General features: G+C 40.3%; 2 protein-coding genes across 14 annotated transcripts in view; one reads left to right on the forward strand and one right to left on the reverse strand.

The window, feature by feature from the left end:
• The window catches only part of INTS8 (integrator complex subunit 8), a 66,980-nt gene extending 60,741 nt beyond the window's left edge, over nucleotides 1–6,239 (forward strand). For 3 of the 5 annotated variants that reach the window (XM_014841682.3, XM_070480918.1, XM_070480919.1), the window contains one exon: nucleotides 4,643–6,239. In XM_014841682.3, coding sequence (XP_014697168.2) covers nucleotides 4,643–4,759 — 117 coding nt within the window. In that variant the 3' untranslated portion in view covers nucleotides 4,760–6,239. Of the gene's footprint in view, nucleotides 1–3,514; nucleotides 3,908–4,642 lie in introns of those variants that run through there. The other 2 variants (XM_070480916.1, XM_070480917.1) reach the window with 1 other exon arrangement.
• On the reverse strand, nucleotides 5,053–19,636 carry CCNE2 (cyclin E2). 9 transcript variants are annotated; one of them, XM_014841685.3, is made up of 12 exons: nucleotides 19,004–19,636; nucleotides 17,764–17,803; nucleotides 17,577–17,673; nucleotides 17,448–17,501; nucleotides 16,357–16,508; nucleotides 15,273–15,408; nucleotides 12,848–12,994; nucleotides 11,316–11,411; nucleotides 9,687–9,821; nucleotides 7,318–7,429; nucleotides 6,645–6,802; nucleotides 5,053–6,238 (listed from the first exon to the last, which is right to left on the reverse strand). In XM_014841685.3, exons 2-12 carry the CDS (start codon nucleotides 17,775–17,777, stop codon nucleotides 6,125–6,127), a joined length of 1,215 nt encoding a protein of 404 aa, XP_014697171.1. In that variant the 5' UTR covers nucleotides 17,778–17,803; nucleotides 19,004–19,636; the 3' UTR covers nucleotides 5,053–6,124. The 9 variants fall into 9 exon arrangements, with proteins under 9 accessions (XP_014697171.1, XP_070337023.1, XP_070337021.1 ...); XM_070480922.1 differs by having other exon boundaries at nucleotides 17,577–17,670; nucleotides 19,004–19,114; XM_070480920.1 differs by having other exon boundaries at nucleotides 19,020–19,106.
• Between the last annotated feature and the right edge of the window lie 4,546 nt (nucleotides 19,637–24,182).

Raw genomic sequence — 24,182 nt, forward strand, 5'->3', positions numbered from 1 at the left:
ATTTCTTAATATAAGGCAACACTGAATTTTGATTGACTTCAACAATTAAAGCATTGATTGACTCTTCCTTTCACAAATGATTTCTCTGTAACATGCAGTGCTGATAGCATTTTACTCATGGTAGAACTTCTTTCAGAATAGACGTTAGTCCTCTCAAACCCTGCGAATGTTTTATCAACTAAGTTTATGTAGTATTCTAAGTCTTTGGTTGTCATTTCAACAATCTTCACAGCATCTTCAGCAGGAGTAGATTCCATCTCAGGAAACCACTTTGTTTGCTCATTCATAAGAAGCAGCTCCTCAACCATCAGAGTTTTATCCTGAGATTGCAGTAATTCAGTCACATCCTTAGGTTCTAACTCTAGTTCTCTTGCTGTTTCCACCACATCTGTAGTTACTTCCTCCACTGACATCTTGAACCCCTCAGTCATCCATGAGGGTTGGAATCAACTTCTTCCAAACTCCTGTTAATGTTGATACTTTGACCTTTTCCCATGAATCACGAATATTCTTAATGGCATCTAGAATGGTGAATCCTTTCAGAAGGTTTTCCATTGACTTTGCCCAGATCCATCAGAGGAATCACTATCTATGGCAGCTGTAGCCTTACAAAATGTATTTCTTAAATAGTAAAGACCTGAAAGTTAAAATTACTCCTGGATCCATGAGCTGCAGAATGGATGTTGTGTTAGCAGTCATGAAAATGACAGTAGTCTTGTTATACATCTCCGTCAGAGCTCTTGGGTGACGGGCTCTTGAGCTCCGTCAGAGCTCAGGTGCATTGTCAATGCGCGGTAATATTTTGAAAGGAATCTTTTTTTCTGAGCAGTAGGTCTCAACGGTGGGTTTAAAATATTCAGTAAACCATATTGTAAATAGATGTGTTATCATCTAGCCTTTGTTGTTCCATTTATAGAGCACAGGCAGAGTAGATTTAGCTTATTCTTAAGGAACGTAGGATTTTTGAAATGGTGAATGAGCACTGGCTTCAACTTAAAATTTTGTCACCAGATGCATTACCCCCTAACAAGAGATTCAGCCCGTCCTTTGGAGCTTTGAAGCCAGGCATTGACTTCTGCTCTCTACCTATGAAAGTCCTGGATGGAACCTTCTTCCTGTATAAGGCTGTTTTGTCTACATTGAAAATCTGTTGTTCAGTGTAGCCACACTAATAGTCTTAGCTAGATCTTCTGGGTAACTTGCTGCAGCTTCTATACCAGCTCTTGCTGCTTCACCCTGTACTTTTATGTTGTGGAGATGGCTTCTTTCCTTAAACTGCATGAAGCAACCATCCCTGCTAGCTTCAAACTTTTCTTCTGCAGCTGCCTCACCTCTCTCAGCCTTTGTAGAGTTGAAGAGAGTTAAGGCCTTGCTCTGGATTAGGCTTTGGCTTAAGGGTATGTGGTGGCCGGTTTGATTTTCTATCCAGACCACTGAAACTTTCTCCATATCAGCAATAAGGCTCTTTTGCTTTCTTGTTCGTGTGTTCACTGGAGTAGCACTTTTAGTCTCCTTCAAGAACTTTTCCTTTGCATTCACAACTTGGCTAACTGTTTGGCACAAGAGGCCTAACTTTCAGCCTGTCAGCTTTCAACACGTCTTCCTCACTAAGCTTTAATCATTTCTAGCTTTAGTGAGAGACGTGCAATTCTTCCTTTCACTTGAAGACATAGAGGCCATTGTAGGGTTATTGACTGGCCTAATTTTAATATTGTTTTGTCTCAGTGAGTAGGGGGGCCTGAGGAGGAGGAGAGAGCCGGGGGAACAGCCAATCACTGGAGCAGTCAGCACAGACACAACATTTATCGATTGAGTTTGCCACCTCATATGGTTGTGGTTTGTGGCACCCCAAAACAACTACAATAGAGTAACATCAAAGATCACTGATCACAGATCACCATAACAAATATAGTAATAATGAAAAAGTTAGAAATATTGTGAGAATTACCAAAATGTGACATAGAGACGTGAAGCGAGCGAATGTTATTGGGAAAATTGGCGCCAATAGACTTGCTTGATGCAGGGTTGCCACAAACCTTCAATTTGCGAAAAACACAGTATCTGTGATGCACACTAAAGCAGAGTGCAATAAAATGAAGTATTGCCTGTATGCTGTTTATGAAGTGTCATGTAAAGCTTTATACTTGGACTAAATTGTACAGCCATTATTTAGAGGAAACAATGATGACAGCATCTTTTTAACAAAACGAAAAAGAACATGAAGCCAGCGCCACTTGATTGGAGGCTACTCATTCTTCCATTTCCAATTTATCCAGGGCTGGAAGGCAATACTGACATTTTCCCAGGTCCTTGATGCTATTTCCAAACCTTTGTATCATTTTTTAAACCCTTTCTCCTTAGAAGCTTATACCAAGGAGACTGCCTGCCTCTCTACTAGCTCATTTACCCACCCTCCTGGTTATTCCTCTACATGCATCAAAAAATGTGATCAACTTTTCCAAGACCCCTAGCTTTACAGGTTCCATTATCACCTTTACTCTGCGTCAGCCACCCCTCCCCATAGCCATGCCTCACTGTCAGTCAGAATTGTTCTACATAAGATCTCTGCCAGTAAACTATACCTCTCTTACTTCCTAGCTCCCATGTTCTTTGTGATCAGTGAGATGTTCGAGTTCATGACCAGTTTTTCCCCAGTCTGTCAGCCTCTCTGCAACTTTGCTTCCTGTCCCACTTACCTCAAATGCAGCAAATACTAGTCAGTGCACTCCCAGAGATACTGATTCAGCCAGTCTGAAATGAGGTCCTGGAATCCAATTGTTAAGTTTCCCAGCTAGTTCTGATGACAAACCAGATTTGGGAACTTCTGCTATCTATGGTTGACTGTTGAAACTACTATGATCAATATTTTTAGCATCTTTGCTTTTTTGTCCTTCACCTCACCTGGAAAAGTCCCAACCCTGAATCAGTTAAAAAATTTGTTTTCCTGAGCCACTGAGTCCTGTCGGAGAAAATCCTACAACCGTATAAACTCGTGCCACTACCAAACCCTGGTCTCCAACCTTGGCCAGCCCCTCATGTCGTATTTTACCTGCCAGTAGTCAGTGGTCTACATTCTTTTCAGGGACTGTTTTAGACTTTCCCCTTGTTATGCTTACCGTCCTCTCTCCCTTTTCCATTTTCATCTTCCTTGCCTATGGTTAGAATAGACCAGAACGAAGACTGACCAGCTCCTATTCTCATGGAACTTATTAGTCTTGGGAATTGTGGCCCTGTGAGTGCCAGCTTCAAATTGGGTCCAAGTCCCTGCTTTCCACCTTTAATATAATCTACAGCTGCACTCATTGTTAAGCCCACTCCTTTAGTCAATAAAAGGTTATGCTTGCTATTCCTTGAAGGCAAGTTTGTGTGCTTTTGATTCTGTCCCTTCAGACCTTTTAATTAGTTGTCTCCTCTCCTATATTGTCAACCTCTCCCATAGCATATAAACTACTTTATTCTTAACAAAAACTTTTCTTGACTACTTCTACCACCTTCTCATCCCTTCTCTACCTAGTTTTTTGAAGCTCTTCGACCCAATGCAGTGACATCTGCCATCACCACTCCTAACCTGTTCTCTGATGGATCACTAAATGCCAAGGCCAGTGGATGCTTTTCAGTTCTTATCCTATTGCTTATATCTCCTTCCTTACTGAAATTCTTTATTCCTTTAGCTTCCCTGACATCATTTTTACTCAATTATTTTCCCTTACTGTTCTGCCTTTTCTTTGTGGGTATCTCCCTCTGTCTACCCCTTAAAACTTGGTTTTCACAATAAGTTAGTCCTTGGTTTATTTTCTGGTTGCCCAACATTCTCCCAAGATCATCTCATCCACTCATACTTTTGACTACTACTCACATAGGGTGTATCATTTCTCTCAAATATCTGGCACCTTACAACTTCTGTCTTATACCTTGGACTTCTATAGCTAGGTTTGAAATAACTATTTATACCCCACTACCAGGTCTTTCCACTTGGATTCACTTATGCTGAAATGGCATCATTCAGCAATTCCTATTACTCCCCTAACCTGACGATCAGTTTTTGAAGTCTTATGTCCCTTGAAGTTACATACCAGAGTAGTCTTTGTTTTTAAAGAAGTTCTTTTTTTAATTTTTTTTTTTCAATCTAAAGATAATTCTAAGGTCCTAAAACATGCTCTCACAAAACACTCCAGGGCAAAATACTACTATGGATTTTTAGTAGGCTGAGGTATTTCTTTCTAATCATGAAAGAAGTGAGTCACTATATGATGATACAGAGCTGAGCAACTGGCTATTTTTGTACATTAAAAAAGTGAAGCACTGAAAAATGAATTTGGATTTTTCAAACTGTTTTGTAGGAGCCTTAACTATAACAATGTGTCATGTGTCAAATTATAATGTAGAATTTATTTACTGGAATTTACTTAATGTTACTGAAGATAATTTCATAAACTGGTTCAGCAATTGATCTTTTCCTTAGGAGTGGTGTTAGTTAGTCTTTATGTTAATTTATTCCACACCTCTCAGCATTTATAATTAGAGGTTCAGTTAATCATTAAACTAACTGTATCATTGTTAGCATGTAGATAGTCATATCTATACTAGCAAGCCTTTATTTTTGACTACACCTCTAAATAACATCACTTTTTTGTTTTGGAAGATCAAAGCTATCGGCCAGACAGAATTGAACGCAAGCAACCCAGAAGAAGTGTTACAGCTGGCAGCACAGAGAAGGAAAAAAAAGTTTCTCCAAGCAATGGCAAAACTTTACTTTTAAGCAGTTAGTTAATTTTTTAACTTTTAAACAATGGGCTAAAAATAAACAGGATTAAGTTTATATAATACATATGTACACATTTAGTGGTGTTTTCTTTTCAGACAAAATTCTGAAACATTAGTTTAAAAACAAAAACTATACAGAAGCCTTCACACCATAACAATAGCTTAAATTTATAATTTCTTCAAAGGAAGAACAGATTCACATGTCCAGTAACAGAATAATTTGTTTTCTAATTAAATCCACATTTGAGGCTGAAATTTTTTTTAAAAAGCTAATTTAAAATATTTATGTAGAAGTAGCTAGTCTATATACAGCAAGTTGTTGTCAAGTTTTTTTTTTATAAATAGATTTCTAAGAGTCAGTATACATTTAATACTTTTCTGCCTTAAGAAAATAGAAATTTAGAAGTTTAGGTCAAGTGTTAAGCTTTATCACTTTGACACTGTCCTTAACTCATAACGTAGGAATTTAAAAAGAACCTTAACAGTTTTACAAACATAAATAAAGCCTTAGTCACACTAAATTAAAAAAAAAATCCTTAGGGATATTTTAAGAGTAATAAAGTGACTTTCTCATATAAATAGTTTGAGAGGGTACTTAAGTTTTTCACCCAAATTGTGATGTACAAAAAAGTTGTTATAAAGCAAACTATATGTCCGAGTCCCAGGTGGGAGCCACAGCATTTATCTTGTTTGTAATTTCTTTGGTATTCCCACTGTATAGAGCACAGTTTAAACACCATGTTCATCAAAGCCTTGATGGTTAAAAATATTATGGCAAGGCAAATAAACTAGTTTAAAAACAGATTAAAGTTCACCATTTGTAAAAGTTCAAGTTTTATAATAGCTTGCTACAGCAGCTGTAGATAAATTAGTCACCTTAATACAAAACTAAAACTTTGTAAACAAGTTTAAATTTTATTTTCAAGAACCAAATTGCACTAGTTAAGAGTGTGTGAATTTTGAGAATCTAAAAACTAGGATTCAAAGTACTGTATCATTTAATGTACCCTTTAAGGTAGCATTTATCTAGTCCAAAACTCCAATGATAAAATTCCTAGTTTATCAAGATAAACATAGTAACACTAGATCAAAAAAATTGTCATGGCATAAATCGTGGCTGGCTTCTATTCAGTCACCCTGGGAATGAAGTCATCTCTGTAAACAAGTCCTCCTGTTTCTTTAAACAGATTTCTTCCTTAGTGCCAATTTTAAGTGGTTTTTTAAAATCAAAGAATGGCAGTGAAACTTCTGAATTGGCTAGGACAGTCATAGCACTATTTTCCTGTAAAACTTTAGTTCAGTTCTATGAAATTCTATCCAATACTTGGTCACTTTCAACTTGTTTGCTTAGTTAACTTCTTTAGTGTTTTCCTGGTGGCTTTTCAGTGCTCTTCGGTGGTGTCATAATGCCTCCATTGCACACTGGTGACACCTGTCCCCCCTTTCTGAAGGTGTTTACATAATTTACTTCATCCTATACATGTGAAGAAATCATGCAGAGATTAACAGGTAAGATAAAGCATTGATACAGTAAAACAAAGTCAGACCAGACTTTTGGGTATTAATCTGAGACTACTTAGGCCTAATAGAATGGTATCTTTATTGTCTTTGCAACTGTGACTAGTCATATTCTAGAGGTTCAATACTTTGAACTGCCTATAATTGTATTTTTTAAAACTCTTACCTGGACTTCTGGCATTGATCTTGAGACACTTCACAAATCTTGCTTTGAGTTTATTAACTTTTCTACATTTTTAAATCAGTGTGCCCATTAGAACTTACTTTCTCCTTACCATCTTATGTAACTGTCTGAAGTATTATTCCATAGTATCCTTTACTATCAGTTTCAGTAAGACCAAAAAAACCCACAAGAAACATACCAACATAGCCAGATAATTTGTATGGGTCTGGATATTGTGTCCGTCTTCCATGGAAATCTTCTTAAAAATCTTCAGCTTCACTGGACTCGTACTTTTTACTACACTGACAAAAGGCACCATCCAGTCTACACATTCTGAAATGTTGTCCCATTCCAAACCTAGAGAGAGAGAAGTTAAATGTGAAGGTTACATCGGAAACTTATCTAACATATGCCTAATGTATTTACTCCTGTTTCCAAATTTAAAGATAGTTCTTTTAAAATTCATTTAAAAAGAAACCAAAGTCAGCAAGATTAGCAAGTCAGAACAGATTATCACTCTCGACCTATGTTTATAATGTGACTATTTTGAGGGAGAAAAAGACTTAAAGCTTCTTAATCAGTACCTACTACATATGAAATTGAAACTGTCAAAACCCAGAGAACTCTTAAAGCAGAGCTATAATCATGTTGACTAACTTCAAATGGATTTAAATTTCATTCTCCCTTATTTTTTTTGTTTGTGGATATACACTGAGGATTAGAAAGTACTTCTAACAGAAGAGAAGCTAATCACTAAACTAAGTTTTTTCTATTAAAATTTTAAATTCCTGCATAAGCAGGTTGCTGAAGTTCATAAATTAATAGTCCCTTTAAAAGTTGTGAACAGGTAAGAAGATAACAAAGTATCTTACCTGAGGCTTTCTTAACCACTTCGATAGAGGTAAAATGGCACAAGGCAGCAGCAGCCAGTATTCTGTACTGGAACTCTAATGAATCAATGGCTAGAATACACAGATCTAAAAGCTAGTAAAGGAAAAAGCAAAAGTACATGTATTTAGGAGGAAAAAGATAAGTACTAAATGTTGCTACTAAATATCAGCTAACATTTTAGAGTACTTATGATGTGGGACCATATGCCAAGAATTGCTACAACTACAAGGATCCAAAGATGAATCAGCCACCACCCTTGAAGGAAGCCGAGTTTTGGGATTGTAGGTTAGGAAGGGAACAGACAAGTGAAGGATTGTTATGATGCAGTATGATGTGTACTAGTAAGAAGGGCACCTAATCCAGAATGAGGAAGACATCTGCTGCTTAGATGAATCTTAAAAGACAAGGCAGCCAGGAAGATTGGGAGGTAGAGAATGTTCTAGGTATAGGAAACAGCATTTAAAAAGATAAATGCGAAAGTATTACTTTCACTTGGAACTCAGGTAGTTCAGCACACCTAAAGTAAAAAGTAAGAAATAAGCATGGAGTACTTTTCCTTCATTCTTTATTTTAAAAGAAAAGAGGGTAGCTGGAGAAGGATGGCCTAGATTAGATCATAAAGGATCTTTAAGAAGTCACAACTTTATTGAAATTATTGGAAGATTTTATTTATTTATTTTTTTATTAGGAAGATTAGCCCTGAGCTTACTACTGCCAATCCTCCTCTTTTTGCTGAGGAAGACAGGCCCTGAGCTAACATCCATGCCCATCTTCCTCTACTTTATATGTGAGATGCCTACCACAGCATGGCTTTTTGCCAAGTGGTGCCATGTCCACACCCGGGATCTGAAACGCTGAACCCGGGGCCGCCGAGAAGTGGAATGTGCACACTTAACCGCTGTGCCACCGGGCCGGCCCCATGAAATTACTGGAAGATTTTAAATCATGAAAGTTACATTTTAAGAATGATCCGGGGCTGGTGCCATGGCCGACTGGTTAAGTTCGTGCGCTACGCTTTGGCGGCCCAGGGTTTTGCCAGTTCGGATCCTGGGCGCTGACATGGCACTGCTATCAGGCGGTGCTGAGGTGGCGTCCCACATCGCACAACCAGAGGCACTCACAACTAGAATATACAACTATGTACTGGGGGGCTTTGGGGAGAAGAAGAAGAAATAAATAAGAAGATTGGCACCTGAGCTAACCACTGTTGCCAATCTGAAAAAAAAGAATGATTCCCTCAGACAGTGGTGAAGCAGATACACAAGAAGGGAACTTGCTTCTAAATACTGAGACTAGTTAAAAGGCAGTGTAATCCAGGCAGGAAAAGAGCTGAACAAGGAGCAGTGGGATAGTGTGAAAGGGCTAGATTTCAGAGGCCTGAGGCGATACCTATCCAGTGGAATAAAACAATTTATGTTTGCCCCCATTGGTCCCGAAGGTAAACATGAGTAGAAGAGTTGGAAATGAATTACTATTATATACCCCTAGAAACTGTTTCTTTATTGTTTATCAGCTTATCAAAGGTCTGCCCTCTCTATCAAAAGGATATAGCTACTTATGATAAACTGTGATGCTGGGAATTCTGACGGAAAAAATTATTAAGCCTTCATTAGGAAGTTTTACAAAATGAACCGAGTCCAGAATATTTACTGGTTATCTAGTTTTAGGGTTCATAATATGTTTACTAGATTTAAAACACAAGTTAAATTTCAACTTAGGTTACTTAAAACCTACTTCAAAGTACCTCAATTCCTTCAATTCCATATGTAAGATTTTCACATCCTACATAGAGTAAAAATGTAGATTTTCTTCATTTATATATGACAGTTACAGCAGCCTTAAGATGTTTCTTGTAAGAAGTAGGCAGGAAAGACTGGTACCCTCATCTTTTAATTAGCTACTTTGTTAGAATATTTGTTATAAGCTGGCATAGGAAAGTTTCACTTGAACTTTTTAAGAAATGTTATAACTAAATAAGGTGATTTTAATTCTAACATGTAAAATAGCTACCTTGTGTATTCAAATTTAAGAGTAAGATAATCATACCATTGTGAAGCCTAAAGACAACTGGCTGAAAAATAGCTTTCCCATTTTATATCAAAAAGAGGTATTTCTATTTTGGACTCCTAAAGCTGAAAAGTACTCATAGTTAAACTCAAAGTTTAAAAACTTTTCTAGAATTATTAAGCAACATAAATATTAGGGATAGAATTTTATGCATTAGAAGTTTTGTTCTAGTCAATTGAGTGAATTTAATTCAATATGCTGTCATATAGCCTATTTAAGATTATAAATACACTAAACAAAACCTGTTATTAACATTAGCATATATTCAATAAAAATGTCAAACCTGAGCTATTTCAATGAACTTTTCCTGAGAATACTGAGGTAGAAGAACTTTAGGAGCATCTTTAAGAGCATCGACTTGGAGGAAGAGATTTAGCCAGGAGATGATTGTTACAGGACAAAGTTCCCATTTTAAAGCCTGTTGATTAAATTAAAATGCCTGTTAATAAACGTAAGTATATATACACCACATTATATAGGTACTTTCTTAAATAGTGATTTAAGAAACTTTCTCTGCTATAGGCTTATTTCTTCCTAGGAGTTTTATTATTCTGACCCCTTTTATTTTTATTAAAAATATTTCTAGATACAATCTAAAGCTGCTTGTGTTTTACAGTCTATTACTGATATAGACCCCTTTATTGTTCTCTAGTTGTTTTTATTTACAAAGTTCATTGAGCCTGTTATTCATTCCTACTGTTCTAATTTCTTGTAGCCCATGGTCTTCCAAATCTGTTCTCTACTTTATTGAAACTGCCCTTTTAATTGTATTCAATGACTCCACAGCTAATTCCATTCAGATCTTCCAAGAGATGATTCTATAATTTTTCTTTACGTAATCTCCACTGGCTTCTGGTCAAAATGTGAAAGTTAAAAAAACACAAATCTGGGGCCAGCCCCAGGGCCAAGTGGTTAAAGTTCTGCACACTCTGTTTCTGTGGTGTGGGTTGGGATCCTGGGCACAGACCTGTTCCACTCATCAGCCATGCTGTGGAGGCATCCCACATAAAAAAAATAGAGGAAGATGGGCACAGATGTTAGCTCAAGGCGAATCTTCCTCACTGCCCCCCCCCCACCAAAAAGACATATCCTAATTTATATATCTTTCCCTCCATGAAGCCCTGGGACTTTACCATTTATAAGAAGTCTAAAACACTGAGAGAGCAGAGTCTTAATGCCTGTAGGACTGCCTAGACAATTCCATCTTCTCTTTACATCCTCCTTGTAGTACACTTCCAGTTTGAATCTGGATAACTTTGTTATTAGAACAATATCAACATGCCAGCAAGATCCCATTCCAGCAGAGCTATCAATCTGAATGTTTATAGTTTGAAAACATAATTTAATTCATAATGTGTAGTTTACAGATAATTTGTAAATGAAAGTTATATTGTTGGTGTTTTCTTGTAAACCTATGATGTCCAAATTTAGTAACATACTTTCTAGTAGCTAACATTCACCCTTTAATTTCTCATTCAAGGCCTGATTAATAGCCTTCTATTAATAGCCCTTTTCTTTGCATATAGAAAGAATAAAAAAGGCAGTGAAATCATTGCCTATCTGTTGGAAGAAGGAGAAAATCAGAACTAAGATTTGAGAATCATTCTTGGAATTCATTTATATACACATCCTATGCTAACTACCTATATATTTTGAAAGTGTCCTTAATCAGTTTTAAGAAAGTAATATATTCTCAATATAGGAAACTTGAAAGATACAGAAAAATAGTCTACAAGTAAATTCCCCTCCCATCCATACCATTGTTAATATTTTGATGCATTAACCTCTTAGAACTGGATCCTAATACTAAAACCTCAGTTTTGACTACTTACATTGTAGTCTATGAGAGTCAGTAATAACTACTAAGTTACTAAATTGCAACTAGAAATAATAAAGATATAACTATTATTACCTTTAATATAATGAGTTCCATCCTTAAGATATCCTCTTCACTGCAAGCACCATCAGTGACATAAGCAAACTCTTGGAGCTTAGGAGCATAGATTTCCTTTAAAATGGATTTTTTAAATTAATATTAAGCACAGCTGAGACTGAGATGAAAAAAGAATTATAGACAAACTACATACAGGCTACATTTTTAAGAACAGCTTCACAACGAGGACATGTTCTGAGGGATGCATTTTTAGGTGATTTCATCATTGTGTGGATGTCATAGAGTACTTACACAAACCTAGATGGTACAGCCAACTACACACCTAGGCTATATGGTGATAATCTTATGGCACCACCGTTGTATATGTAGTCCGTTGTTGACCAAAACGTCGTTTTGTAGCACATGGCTATATAAACCTTAGTAAAATAATTCTATGATAGCCAAAGGAACCTTATGTTTAAAGATATTTTTCATATCTGGGTATCTAAATTAGCTAACTATATTGATTGAGACTTATTTTCATAGAATTGATCTTGAATTTTGGTTAATAAACAACTAGAGTATTTTAACGAGTCGTTTCAGTTAAAAAACAAAAAGCCAAACTTGTTTTAAGATTGCCTAGTATATTGGTCAGACCAAAGCAAGACAGTCAACAAATAAGGTCTAGAAACCAAAGACATTTTCTTTACCCGAGTATAAAATTATAGTTAATCAAAAAGTACTTTGTGCAGTGTGGCTGACGACAGGTCTGTCTGAAGAGTCTAGAGAAGAACAACTAGAATGATCAAAGGAGAAGAGAGGCCTGCACAGATGAGAACAGACTAGAAGATCAAGATTTCAGTCTAGAAAGATACCTGAAACACGGTATGATTTCAGGTAAGGACAGACTGAAAACAAACTTAGTCACCAAATTTGGCAGAATTTGGGGATAGCCTGTGAAGTTCAAATAACAAATTTGGAAGAAAGAAAAATACGCTTAAGGAAATTAATGCATGATTCACAGTCCTCCTCCTACCTTCAAAACAATACAGGCTTCAAAAATTTAAGATGAGGGTATTAATGATATCCATAATATATTGTTTAAGAAAAGTAGATTGAGATTGTGTGAAGAAGAATCTCCAGAAAAAAGTTGCCTTCTATCCTGCCACCTCCATCAGACACAGAAATATTAGTCTGGATATTAGACCATTATTCTAATCCAACATAGTATTTATTTCATTTGATTTGATTGATTAGTTTTCAAAGACCATTCTATTGAATCCAAGTACCATAATTATGTATATAGAAACAGCATTGGTATATTTTGTTTGGCAGAATGAGCCATGGAACATTCCACCTAGATATGAATTCCAGAATCTAAACTAGAGACTTAGATACTACGAAGGGAACCATGATATTTATCCTTCCATTTAAATCATAATGTTCAGAAAATGAATTGGAAAAACCCACTCATCTTTCCTAAGGAGTTAATATCAAAAGTAGTAGTATTCTCTGGGATTAATATGTTGATGTAGGGTAAATGTATCTGTGGATAAACTTTGAGAACTTACCTCAAGTTTGGAGGCAATGAATAATGAGGTAATTCCAATGAGTTGAAGCATGTTTTTATTTATATCCTTTTGTGTCAACATAAATCTATCAAAAAAGTCTTGTGCAAGATAAAACGTTTCCCTATGAAGTGTGTATACTTCACATACCTAGAGAAGAATCCAACATTTAACTATTATTCCATAAATTTCTCCAAATTATAAAGTTATCTCTTAGACTTTAGAATATTTTTAAGCCCAACTTTGCTTTTTAGGATACCAAAGCTAAGATGGGGGGGGGGGGATTAACATGTACTGATAAACAATCTATTACTGTCCTCATTTACTTTTATTAGTTGTATAGTTTTTTCACATGGACTTAATGTATTTATTCCAAGATAAATTTACACTCTTGCTGACTATGATTGAGAACTTTTTTCTATTACCTAATTATTTATTGCTGATAAATGGGCAAATTTTCATGGTTAGTTTATATTCTTATTAATCCTAATACAAAGTTCCAGCTGATTGATTCTCTTCATTGTTCTAGGTAGACATTTAACTACAAAATGACAACTGTATTCCTTTCAGTATTTTTATCTCATTTATTTTTCATGTTTTACTGTATTGGCTAAAAATTACAGAAGAAAACTGAATGAATAACATTGGCGACAGACAAAATCTTTATCTTATCCCTTGTTTCTGACTGTGATAGGAATTCCCCAAATGTGTCACTGGCATTATTAATAATAAATAGTATCTGTCATTTCCACACTTACTATAGGAAAAGCTTTTAATTCTCAAAATAACTCCATGACGTAGAGACCGTTATTTCCATTTTAAAGTTGAGGAAACACAGGGATAGATAGATGAGTTTCTAATAAACAATGTGTTAAGTAAATCTCCTATTCCTAAGTTTACTACATATTTTAAAGTCAGGAATGGATACTGAATTTCAAAAAATGTCTTTCACATCTATTGAGACTTTATGATTTTCATCCTTTAAAGTATTAAAATAATAAATAGATTTTCAAATGTTGAACTATCTTTGCATTCCTAGACTGAAAGAATACACTATGACAAAGTAGAGTTTAATGCTCTACTGGATTTGCTTTTATATTATATTCGATACGATTTTGCATCTACAATCATATTTAAGGGAAAATAGGAATAAATTTGATAGACAACCACTGGATAAAAATCAGTATAACATAAAAAGGAAAAAAAAACTAAAACTAACATAATCATGTTTAAGTTGCTTCCCAGATCACTAGACACTCAGAAAAAGTCAAAACCCAAGTAGCTTCTTGTACCCACATAATTGAAAAATAATTTTCCTTTCTAGTCAGAATAAGGAATAAGATGACCTGACTCAAAAGGACAATGTTTTGTAGCCTTAAAAATTTCTGAGGGGCCGGCCCTGTGGCCGAGTGGTTAAGTTCGCGCACTCTGCTTCTGGGGCCCAGGGTTTTGCCAGTTCGAATCCTGGGCGCGGACATGGTGCTGCTCATCAGGCCATGCTGAGGCGGCGTCCCGCATGCCACAACTGGAAGGACCCACAACTAAAAATACACGACTGTGTACCGGGGGGCTTTGGAAGAAAAAGGAAAAAAAAAGAAAATCTTTAAAAGAAAAAAAAAAACTTCTGATAGCTTGAGATCTACTCTGCTGTGTTACTGCACCGAAAAGCCTAGAGTCTAGTCTCTCTCTTAGAATGCATCATCTCTGTCTTAAAGACAGGGAAACTAGAGAGCAAATATCCAAGGGTTGGAAGAAAATCACTTTGTCATCAACACAAGTAATTTCCTCGATAATAATTTTAGAGACGCATTTAGATTATGCAAAGAAAGGGAATGCGCCTAAACAGAAAATTCTAGCACAGAACTTTAGGGACTTCGGGATCACTATTATTGCTTTAGATTAATGGTACAGTGTATTTCTGAAAGGAATAGAGGTATATGATAAAGGGAAGCTACATGTAGCCTAGAGGGCTTAGGGCTTCTGGACAGTCAAAGCCTCCTTACTGTTTAGGACATAGAAATCGGGATTCCAAATCATAGTTTGATTTTGGTGATGGTGAAAAGGACTTCTGAGGGCACTGAAACCTAGTGTTGGTTCTTCACTTTCCATAGCAGAATTCAGAACCTCATCAACTGTATATCCTGTTCATCTTGAGTATCCTCAGCACCTAGAACAGTGCCTGGAACTCAGCAGTATCCACAGATAGCAGGAATTCTGACTTGGGTTTGGGTTGTATGAAATGTAGTGGCTGTGTCCTCATGATTTTATTCTTAGATCATTTTTCATTTTGGTACCATCAACTACACTAAATACCCCCCAAAAGATGACTGCTGGCAATATATAATATTCCCTGAGGACACGTGGAAAGTACATTTACATCTAAGTATTTTTCCATCATACAAAGGAAATGTGTATTACTGGAACATACCTCTAAAAGCCAGTCTAGAAGTATTGACCTCATCTGGGGCTCCAGGTCGGAATGCAGAACTTCAAAATGTTTATCATGAACGTATCTGGTCTCTTTTTTTAACATGTTTAGCCAAACATCCGTTGAACATCCCCAGCTATGAAAAGGGGAATAAAGGAGTAATTCAATTGTGTGATCTACATAATACACAAACTATCTGTTTTACATAGAATAAACTCAGCTTCCAGACACTGAAATCTAACTTTGAATTAGAAGTTGGAAGGAGAAGCTCTTAAAGTAACGTAGGAAAAAATTACCTTAATTTTTAGAAACCATTTCTTTAGCATGAAAAAGGAGAAGCCTGAAATTATACAGCAAGAACTTAGACTATGATAATCTAAATTGATAGATTTCAAGAGTGCTTTCTAGTCCCCATTTGTTTATCATTTATAAAGGTCCCTGTTTAAGATAACCATGTTTTCTCAAGAGCAATGCTAAAGAGGCAAGTATTTAAAGCATATGATCCCAGTATAGACAAGTCTCCATCATCTCCAAATAGATCATCAATAGTAGAATCACCTACAGTGGGGGTAAGGTGGGACAGAGTATGGGGAAGGGGAGGGTTGCTGAGTTTAAATGTCCGAGCCCATTAATTTGCTTATTAAAGCCAAATAAAAATTACTACGTTTTGTATAAGCTGTACTTCTTAGTCATATGCATTTACTAAAAAAAAAATTACATATAGACATTATTAAGCTTGGTAAGAAACAGGGTTGACATGTCAAATGAAAATGCTGTACATGTTAAAATGCTTCCACCTTAACAATTTAGATAAATTATTTAAACTCCATAAAAAAGCTGATTCAGTTCTTCTGATAAGGCTTACTATACTCAGCAAGCAAACGAAAATAACTTTATAGAACCAATGTTTTAAATACCCGTATCATTTGCAGATAGCACTACTCTGAGATAAAATATATGCTTGAATATTAGTAAAGAGCAATTTTTTTACAAGTTTTCCTATGAAGGCAAAAATAACTCAAAGTAGTAGCATATATTAGTACAATTTTAATCTTTCATGTTAAATTACTGGAGTTTTTCTTACCTTAAGTCAGGCAAAGGTGAAGGATTAATAAAAAGATTTTTAAATCTGTAATTTGTAAATCTGGAGAAGTCACTTGTTCCTATTTCCTTGTGGGGTGTTTCAATGATAATGCAAGGACTGATACCCCCAGATAATACAGGTGGCCAGCAATTCTGTCATGAAAAAGAAAAGACGACTGCCTATTCATGCAATAGGAAACCAGCTTTTGTCTTGGATCTTTCATAAATGGAAGCTAATATTTCTAAACAGTCTACAGTTTTCCCCAAACACCATTGTTAGCTAACATTGCTGACAATCTGGTTAATTCGACATTCATATTTTATAAATAAGCTGTATAGCTCATATCAGTCTTCATAAAGAGTAACAAGATGTTTTAGACAAAAAAATTCTGAAAATACAAGATATTAAGTATTGGAGGAGGGGGGAATGACAAAATGCATCTTTAGTCAAATACTAATCACTTTCAAGATTATAAATTTGAAATTCTCCGTCTGTATTTAGCAGCAGTAGCAAGGGCACCTTGTTTTATAAAAAGGTTTTTTTCCAGTTAAGTCTGCTCTGATACTTTAGAATACTTGAAGGTAAAACCTTAAAAATGGAATCAAGTGTAATCAATTACTTAAATACTTAAAGGACCCTTTCCCCAATCAATGCTGCTTTCAAAGAGAACCAAAATGTTTTCTGTATAACACATAGGAAAGAATAGGTAGCAGAGGGCTGGGTGCCAGTCTGTCAGTGAATCAAGATCCTATTTATTCCCCAAGGAGCGGCTATTAGGACCCTGCACTGTAGTCAGAGAGGGAACAAAGAGCAGTACACTGGACAGATTAGGCGGGCCTTGGTGCGCCAGGCAGCTCCAAGAGGGAGGGATTTACAAAGAGGAACCAGCTGCTTCAAGGCAAACTTACTCCGCAGCTGTAGTAGGATTCAGGCACATACAAGCCACCTAAAGTATGATAAGCGCCTGCCTGCTGACCTCTAGGGGCATTAAGTGTCAGAGAAATCTTTCTATTGCAAAGCAATAGCACAATCCTATTCTTATTCGTCCTGCATTTGTTCCCCTCAAATCCACTGAGCCGGTTATGCATTACCCTAATCTCATACTGGTGTTTCTTGGTGACCTCCTCTTTCCTTTTTTTGACATCCTGGAAAATAGAAAAGACCACTGTTAAACTAAGGCCCCAGCACGGAATTTCCTCTCTCCTCTTCCCTTAACTCACCTGGGCTGTTTTTCTCTTCTTGGCCTGAATTATCTGGGCTTCTTGCGGGGAATCCGTCTGGTTGGGCTGGGGCTGCTGTTTCGCTTGTAAACGGCTACTATAATAAATTTTTTAAAAGGAAGTTTAGTAAGTCACGAGTTTCGAACGCAGCAGCTAACTTTGAAACATATCTCCAAGACAACATTACCTGCGTCTTGACATTCTCTTCTTTCAGGTGTATGAAACCTCTAGAGGGGAGAGGAAAAACCCGAGTCAAATACATTGTCATCTGTATTCTCCAAGTGCCAGTTAGACGCTGATTCAGAGGTTACAGCCAAGTCCCTCAGGAGATGGCCTGAGCCAGTTTACCGTGCTGTCTTCACTGGTTTAGTTATCTCATGGTATTAATTTTGGACACGTGCCTGCATTTCCCCAACTGAATGTACAGCCAATATACAGCCGGGGTGCAAGTGTCTTCAAAAATTTACAAAGCACCTTAAGCACCCAGAACACTCAGGGAGACAGATCTCCCCCAAAGGGGTTTTTTTCTTTTGCGTCCTCCATCCTGCCCCCGCACACCCCGAATGGGGTTTGGGCAGTGCCCCCAATTCCCCTCTCCCATCCGGGACGAGCCGCGGGGAGAGGGGGTTGTGGAGGCGAAAGGCTGTGGAGAAGCCGGTTCCGCGCCAATTTGGAGAGCGGCGGTGGCGGGGAAGCAGAGGGCGGAGGGAACTTGTGTCACGTCCTTCAGTCTCCTTTCCCTCCTTCCCGGCCCCACAGGGCCCTGCCTGTCGCTTGAAGGGGCACCGGGACCCAGACCCCAGATCGAGGGGTGGGAGTGAAGGAAAGGGAGTTAAAAAAGGGGAAAACTGGGCTGGTCGGGGAACTTCTCTCCCCCTGAAGGGGACCCAGACCCCCATGCTCTTTCCCGAGAGATAGCCCCCAAATGGAAGTGGAAGAGAGAAGCTCCTAGAATGAGGGGCTTTTCCGTGGCCTTCCACTTCGGGGCATCCCTCCATCCCCCACCGCTTCCCCAGCCCCCTGCCAAGAGTCCTGACAGAGGCGGAGCGCGGGGACCCATACCCCGACCGCCTCGTTCTCAGCCTTCCCACTTTTCCTCCCCGAGGCTCCCGCCCGCGGGATCATCGGCCCAGGGGGCTTTCTTTCCTCCCGCATCCCGCCCTGCACCCAGCACCTCCTCACCGCCAGACCTGCTACCGCTCGGCGCTCAGCTGGCGCCGGCGCCAACCCAATATATAGGCCGGGCCAGGCCCGCCCCGCACGCATGCGCCTCAGCCTGACACCTCCGGACAGCGCGCTCCCCTCCCCCGCGCGCCCGCCGGCGCCCGCCCCCCGGGCCCGCGTCCCGCGCCCTGCCCTCAGTCGGCTCCGGCCCACCCGCAAGGGGCTGCAGCACCCACTCGCCCAGGCCCTCAGTCCGCGTTCACCTGCGCTCCGCTTCACCTGCCTGCGCGGCCCGGCGGCGGGAGGCAGTCTTAGAGGCTCCTCCTCCGCGTCCCGGCTCCCCGCCGCCCGGCTCCCGCATCTCCCGCCAGTACGTTCCTGTCCCCTCCCGCCCTCAAGTCCCGGATCGCGGGGGTGTCAGGCCGCGGCTCAGACACGGCGTACGGCCAAGTGGTGGCGGCTCGGGCGAGCAAAGAGTGGCCAGGAAGTGGACATCCTGCGGCGCACCCTGGCTGTCCCGCCAAGGCCTGAAGGAACCCGGTTCTTTCCTAAGAGACGAGGGGACCAAAAGGGCCCGCCCCTGCGGGAGGAGCGCAGCTTCGGCTGGGGAGCTGGCCAATGGGAGGCGAGGACTGCAGCACAACGTGGAGCGGCTGCAGAATGTAAACACAGCCCGGCGAGCGTCCGGCCACGTGTGTCCCCGCGCGCCACCCGTCGGGCCCCTGGGACCACCAGGGGCGGCTGTGGCACACCAGGGCAGCCATGCTCCAGGATGCCTATCTTGCACTTTGCTCCAGCCCGCCGGCCGAGGTATGTATCAACCCCGTTTTCCCGCTCCCTGCTCCGCTGACCCGGCTACCCTCGTGGTGGGTGGCTCACTCTGCAGCCCGCCTCCCTGCCCCTGCCAGGCGGCTTCCCACCCTGTAGTCGTCGCGCAGGAAACGCTCACGCCCTGCCGCACCCTCCCTTCCTCTCCTCCCAGTCTCCAATTCCGGGGCCTCCAAGGATCAAACACCTCTCCAGAGCAGGGCCGAGGGTGGCCTTCCCCCTTCTCCACCAGAGCGGCGGCTCTGCGGGGGCCTGGCCCAGCGGGAAGAACAGTCCCACCACGTGCGGCCCGGGCCCGCCCACCCCGCCCCGCCGCTAGCGCGCCCTGCGGAGCCCGCGCGAGCTGCCCGCGCGGGAGGGAGCCGCCCGCCTCCGAGCTGTAATGGGAGGAGGCGCGTCCGATGCATTTCCTTCTCTTTCCTCCCATATCTAAACTTAGGGGTACCCTCACTGTTTCTATTAACGCCCCACCCGAGCGCGCCTCAAGACCGGACATCTCCAAGTAGGACATGCCGATGATACTCTGCAAACAGGTTTTCCAGCGGGAGCAGTGGGGCGGGGGACGCCTCCAGGAACAAAGACCCCCGAGGTGGAGGAGCTGTGCGGAGGCTTCCTGGAACCCGCGGCGCTCGGGCCGGACGCGGACCGGCCGTGCTCGTCCCCCTGCCCTGGCCCTGAGTGAGCCCTGGGAGAGGTCAGGGGGCACGGAGCCGCCGGGGTGGCCGCGCGTCGCGGCCCAGGCGGGAGCCCTTCCCAAGATGCACCAGGCGGTTGGTGGCGGCGGCGGCGGCGGTGCCCGGGACCGAACTTGGGTCGCCGCTCCGCGCCTTTTGTGCTGCTCCGCCCGTCCCGGCCTCAGAGCCTAGAAATGAGTGCTTCTCGGGGTTTTCGGGCCGGCAAAGTCCTTTTTCACAGTTTCTCTTTCGATTCTTAGAACGGTATCGTGACACCGACAAAGTAATTGTTTTCAAAACTGGTGGCCTAAATGAGTGAATTTGATAATCAAAATATACTGAAAACCAGGGATGTCTGTTAACTTTTGTAGGATAGCACTGGACTGACTAGTAAATTACTTGTAAATGAGACATTGTAATTATAGGAATGAACTTTAGTCAATGTGTTCCCCATGCCCTTGACTATGAAGTGAATGAGTGCAATCATAGTAAAGGAAAAATTAAAAACAATCCCAAGTCTGCTTTGTGTGGAAACGAACAGGATGAATTCTGCCATATTACAAGTACCTGTTCGGTGGTCAAATGGGACTAAAAAGAATATGGGTTTGGGGCCGCCCCGTGGCCGAGTGGTTAAGTTCCCGTGCTGTGCTTCGTGGCCCAGGGTTTCGCCAGTTCAAATCCTGGCCGTGGACATAGCACCGCTTGTCAAGCCATGCTGAGGCGGCATCCCACATGTCACAACTAGAAGGACCCACATCCAAAAATACACAACTATGTACAGGGGAGGGGCTTTGGGAGAAAAAGGAAAAATAAAATCTTTAAAATGAAAAAAAAAGAATGTGAGTTTACCTCTTAGATGGACCGAGGTTCCAGTCCTGCTCTGTTGCAATTCCCGAATACCTCGGAGCGTGGGTTTCCTCTAGAAAAGATGTAAGATGCTCATTTTAAGGGGTAAAGATTTTTTTAAATTTTTCCTTTTTCTCCCCAAAGCCCCCTGGTACACAGTTGTGTATTTTTAGTTGTGGCTCCCTCTAGTTGTGGCATGTGCGACGCCCCCTCTGCAAGGCTTGATGAGCGGTGCCATGTCGGCGCCCAGGATCTGAACCAGCGAAACCCTGGCCCTCGCCCCCACCCCAAGCGGAGCCCGCCAACCTAACCACTTGGCAATGGGGCCGGCCCCTTAAGTGTTATTTTAAAGATTAAATCTGATAAAGTATATAGAGACCCTCTCTTGCATATGTACCTGTCACAGAGCAGATGCTTAGTGCTAGCTCTTCACTCTCCTGTCCACCCCTCTTACTGGTTTATAACCATAGAAATTAAGAAGTAGTTTTAAGGATCCTGAATAAAACAGAAAGCTGAATTATAAACTTGCTGTTTCCCAGAATTTTGTGCATGTAGTCGTCCTTTTAGGTACCTACTTTAGGCGTCATCTTTCAATACATTATCTTTGTTTCATAATTCACCTACTTTCAAATGTATAAAATTCCTTTATATGTGTAATAATTTTAGGAATTTTGACATTTTCTAAAGTATATTTTCCGCGTTGTACATGCAAAGTTGAAACACCATGGTAAATAAACTATTGGCCTCTACAGTGCTTTCATTTTCAGAAAAGAAAAAGAAAGCAGGAGGATTCTTAGAGGCACAGGTTTAAAAAAATCAGGCTGAACCGACTTATTTCTTGCTTCTGTGCCTTTTCTTTGCCATACTGTCTCTGTGAAGCCTTCCCGGACTCTTTTCTCTGTGCTCTACAGTTATGCTACCTCACAGGATGATAATTACCTAGTAAAATGTCTTTTAGGGGGCTGGCCGGTGGCGCAGTGTTTAAATATGCAGGTTCCGCTTCCGGCCCCGGGTTTGCAGGTCCCGATCCCTGGTGCGAATGTGGCACCGCTTGGCAAGCCATGCTGTGGTAGGCATCCCGCATATAAAGTGGAGGAAGATGGGCACGGATGTTAGCTCAGGGCCAGTCTTCCTCAGCAAAAAGAGGAGGATTGGCAGCAGATGTTAGTTCAGGGCTAATCTTCCTCAAAAAAATAAATAAATAAAGTAAAATGTCTTTTGTCTCCAACCAGGCTTTGGACCTTGTTTTGTTTATCTTTTTATTGCCAGTACCCAGCAGTTCAAAGGCATACATAGTAGGATCTGGGCAAATACTGAATTGAATTATGTATTGGATATCCCATCATAGAACTTTAATTCTCTAGGTTAGAGTGATGGGTGGTAGAATTATTCCCAATCAATATTAGGCCTTTTTTGTATTAATAGACTATTTTATAGAAAAGTTCTAGGTTTACAGAAAAACCGAGCAGGTAGAAGAGAGCTTTCATATACTCCTCCACCCTCCACCACCACCTCATCCCTGTTTATTGACATATTAGTGTGATACATTTGTTACCATATGAACCTATGTTGATGGATTAACTAAAGTTCACACTTTATTCAGATTTCCTTACTTTTACCCTAATGTGTTTATTGCTGCAAGATCCAAACATCACATTTAGAAATCACATCTCCTTAAGGTTCCTCTTGGCTGTGACAGTTTCTCAGACTTTGCTTGTTTTTAATGTCCTTGATAGTTTTGCAAATTGCTGGTTAAGCAATTTGTAGAATGTCTTTCTATTGGAATTTGTCTGATGTTTGTTTGATGGTTAGACTTGGGTTTGGGGTTTGGAGTATGAAGATCATAGAGATGAAGCGCCATTTTCATCACATCGTATCAGGGATACATACTGTCATCGTGCTTTATGACTTGATGTTTGCCGTTGGCTAAGGTATTGTTTGTCAGTCTTCTCCATTGTAAAGTTACTCCCCCCCCCCCTTTCCATACTATACTCTGGAAGGAAGTCACCATGTGCAGCCAGCACCTAAGGAGTGGAGAGTTAGGCTCTACCTCCTTTAGGGTGAAATAGCTGTATAATTTATTTGTAATTCTTCTGCATGGGAGATTTGTCTCTTCTCCATTTATTCATTTATTCAGTGATTTATATCAGTGGATATTTATTCACTCATGGATATTTATTTTATACTTTGAATTATAATTCAATATTACTTTATCTTGTTGCTCAAATTGTTCTAGCTTTGGCCAGGGTTCTTTTGTTTTTTTTTTTTAAAGATTGGCACCTGAGCTAACATCTGTTGCCAATCATCTCTTTTTTTTTCCTTCTTCCCAAAGCCCCCCAGTACATAGTTGTATATTCTAGTTGTAGGTCCTTCTGGTTGTGCTATGTGGGACGCCGCCTCAGCATGGCCTGATGAGCGGTGCCATGTCCATGCGCAGGATGCAAACTGGTGAAACCCTGGGCTGCCAAAGCAGGACACGCGAATTTAACCACTCTGCCACAGGGCCAGCCCCGGCCAGGGTATATTTAATACTTTTTTATTTCATGGGACCAATTTAAAGTTAAGCAAAAATGAATACAGCTAAATGATAAACAGTATTTCTCACGTAATCTCACAAGAAAGGAATAAAACATTTTTCCAGGGCCAGCCCGTGGCCTAGTGGTTAAAGTTCCACGTTCCATGCTCTGCTTCTGTGGCCCAGGTTCACAGGTTTGGATCCTGGGTGCGGACCTACTCCACTCATCAGCCTTGCTGTGGAGGCATCCCACAGACAAAGTAGAGGAAGATTGGTGCAGATGTTAGTTCAGGGCAAATCTTCCTCACAAAAAAACCAAAAACAAAAGAAAACATTTTTTCCCATTTGATTAAATTTGCTTATTATCTGTCTTAGTCAAAACACATCTATAGAAAAAAAATCTATCCAAATTTTAATAATGAATTACTTACTAGACTATCCCCTTTATTGCTTCATCACGGACATTTTTCAGTAAACTAGCTTTTTTTAATGGTAAGTGGTGGAACAGTAACTACTAGTCTAGTTTGGTGCCACTGCCTTGATTTATGCTAGGGCACCAACAGCTTTAGCTACCATTGC

This window comes from Equus asinus, chromosome 12 (assembly GCF_041296235.1).
Source record: "Equus asinus isolate D_3611 breed Donkey chromosome 12, EquAss-T2T_v2, whole genome shotgun sequence".
NCBI lineage: Eukaryota > Metazoa > Chordata > Mammalia > Perissodactyla > Equidae > Equus > Equus asinus.

Excerpts from the sequence above, each read along its gene's own strand:
- CCNE2 (XM_014841685.3), bottom strand. Across the intron at positions 7,430-9,686 it reads AGTTCATTGAAATAGCTCAG|CTTTTAGATCTGTGTATTCT; the intron begins GTTTGACATTTT and ends TTCCTTTACTAG. Across the intron at positions 6,239-6,644 it reads CAAATTATCTGGCTATGTTG|GATGAAGTAAATTATGTAAA; the intron begins GTATGTTTCTTG and ends TCACATGTATAG.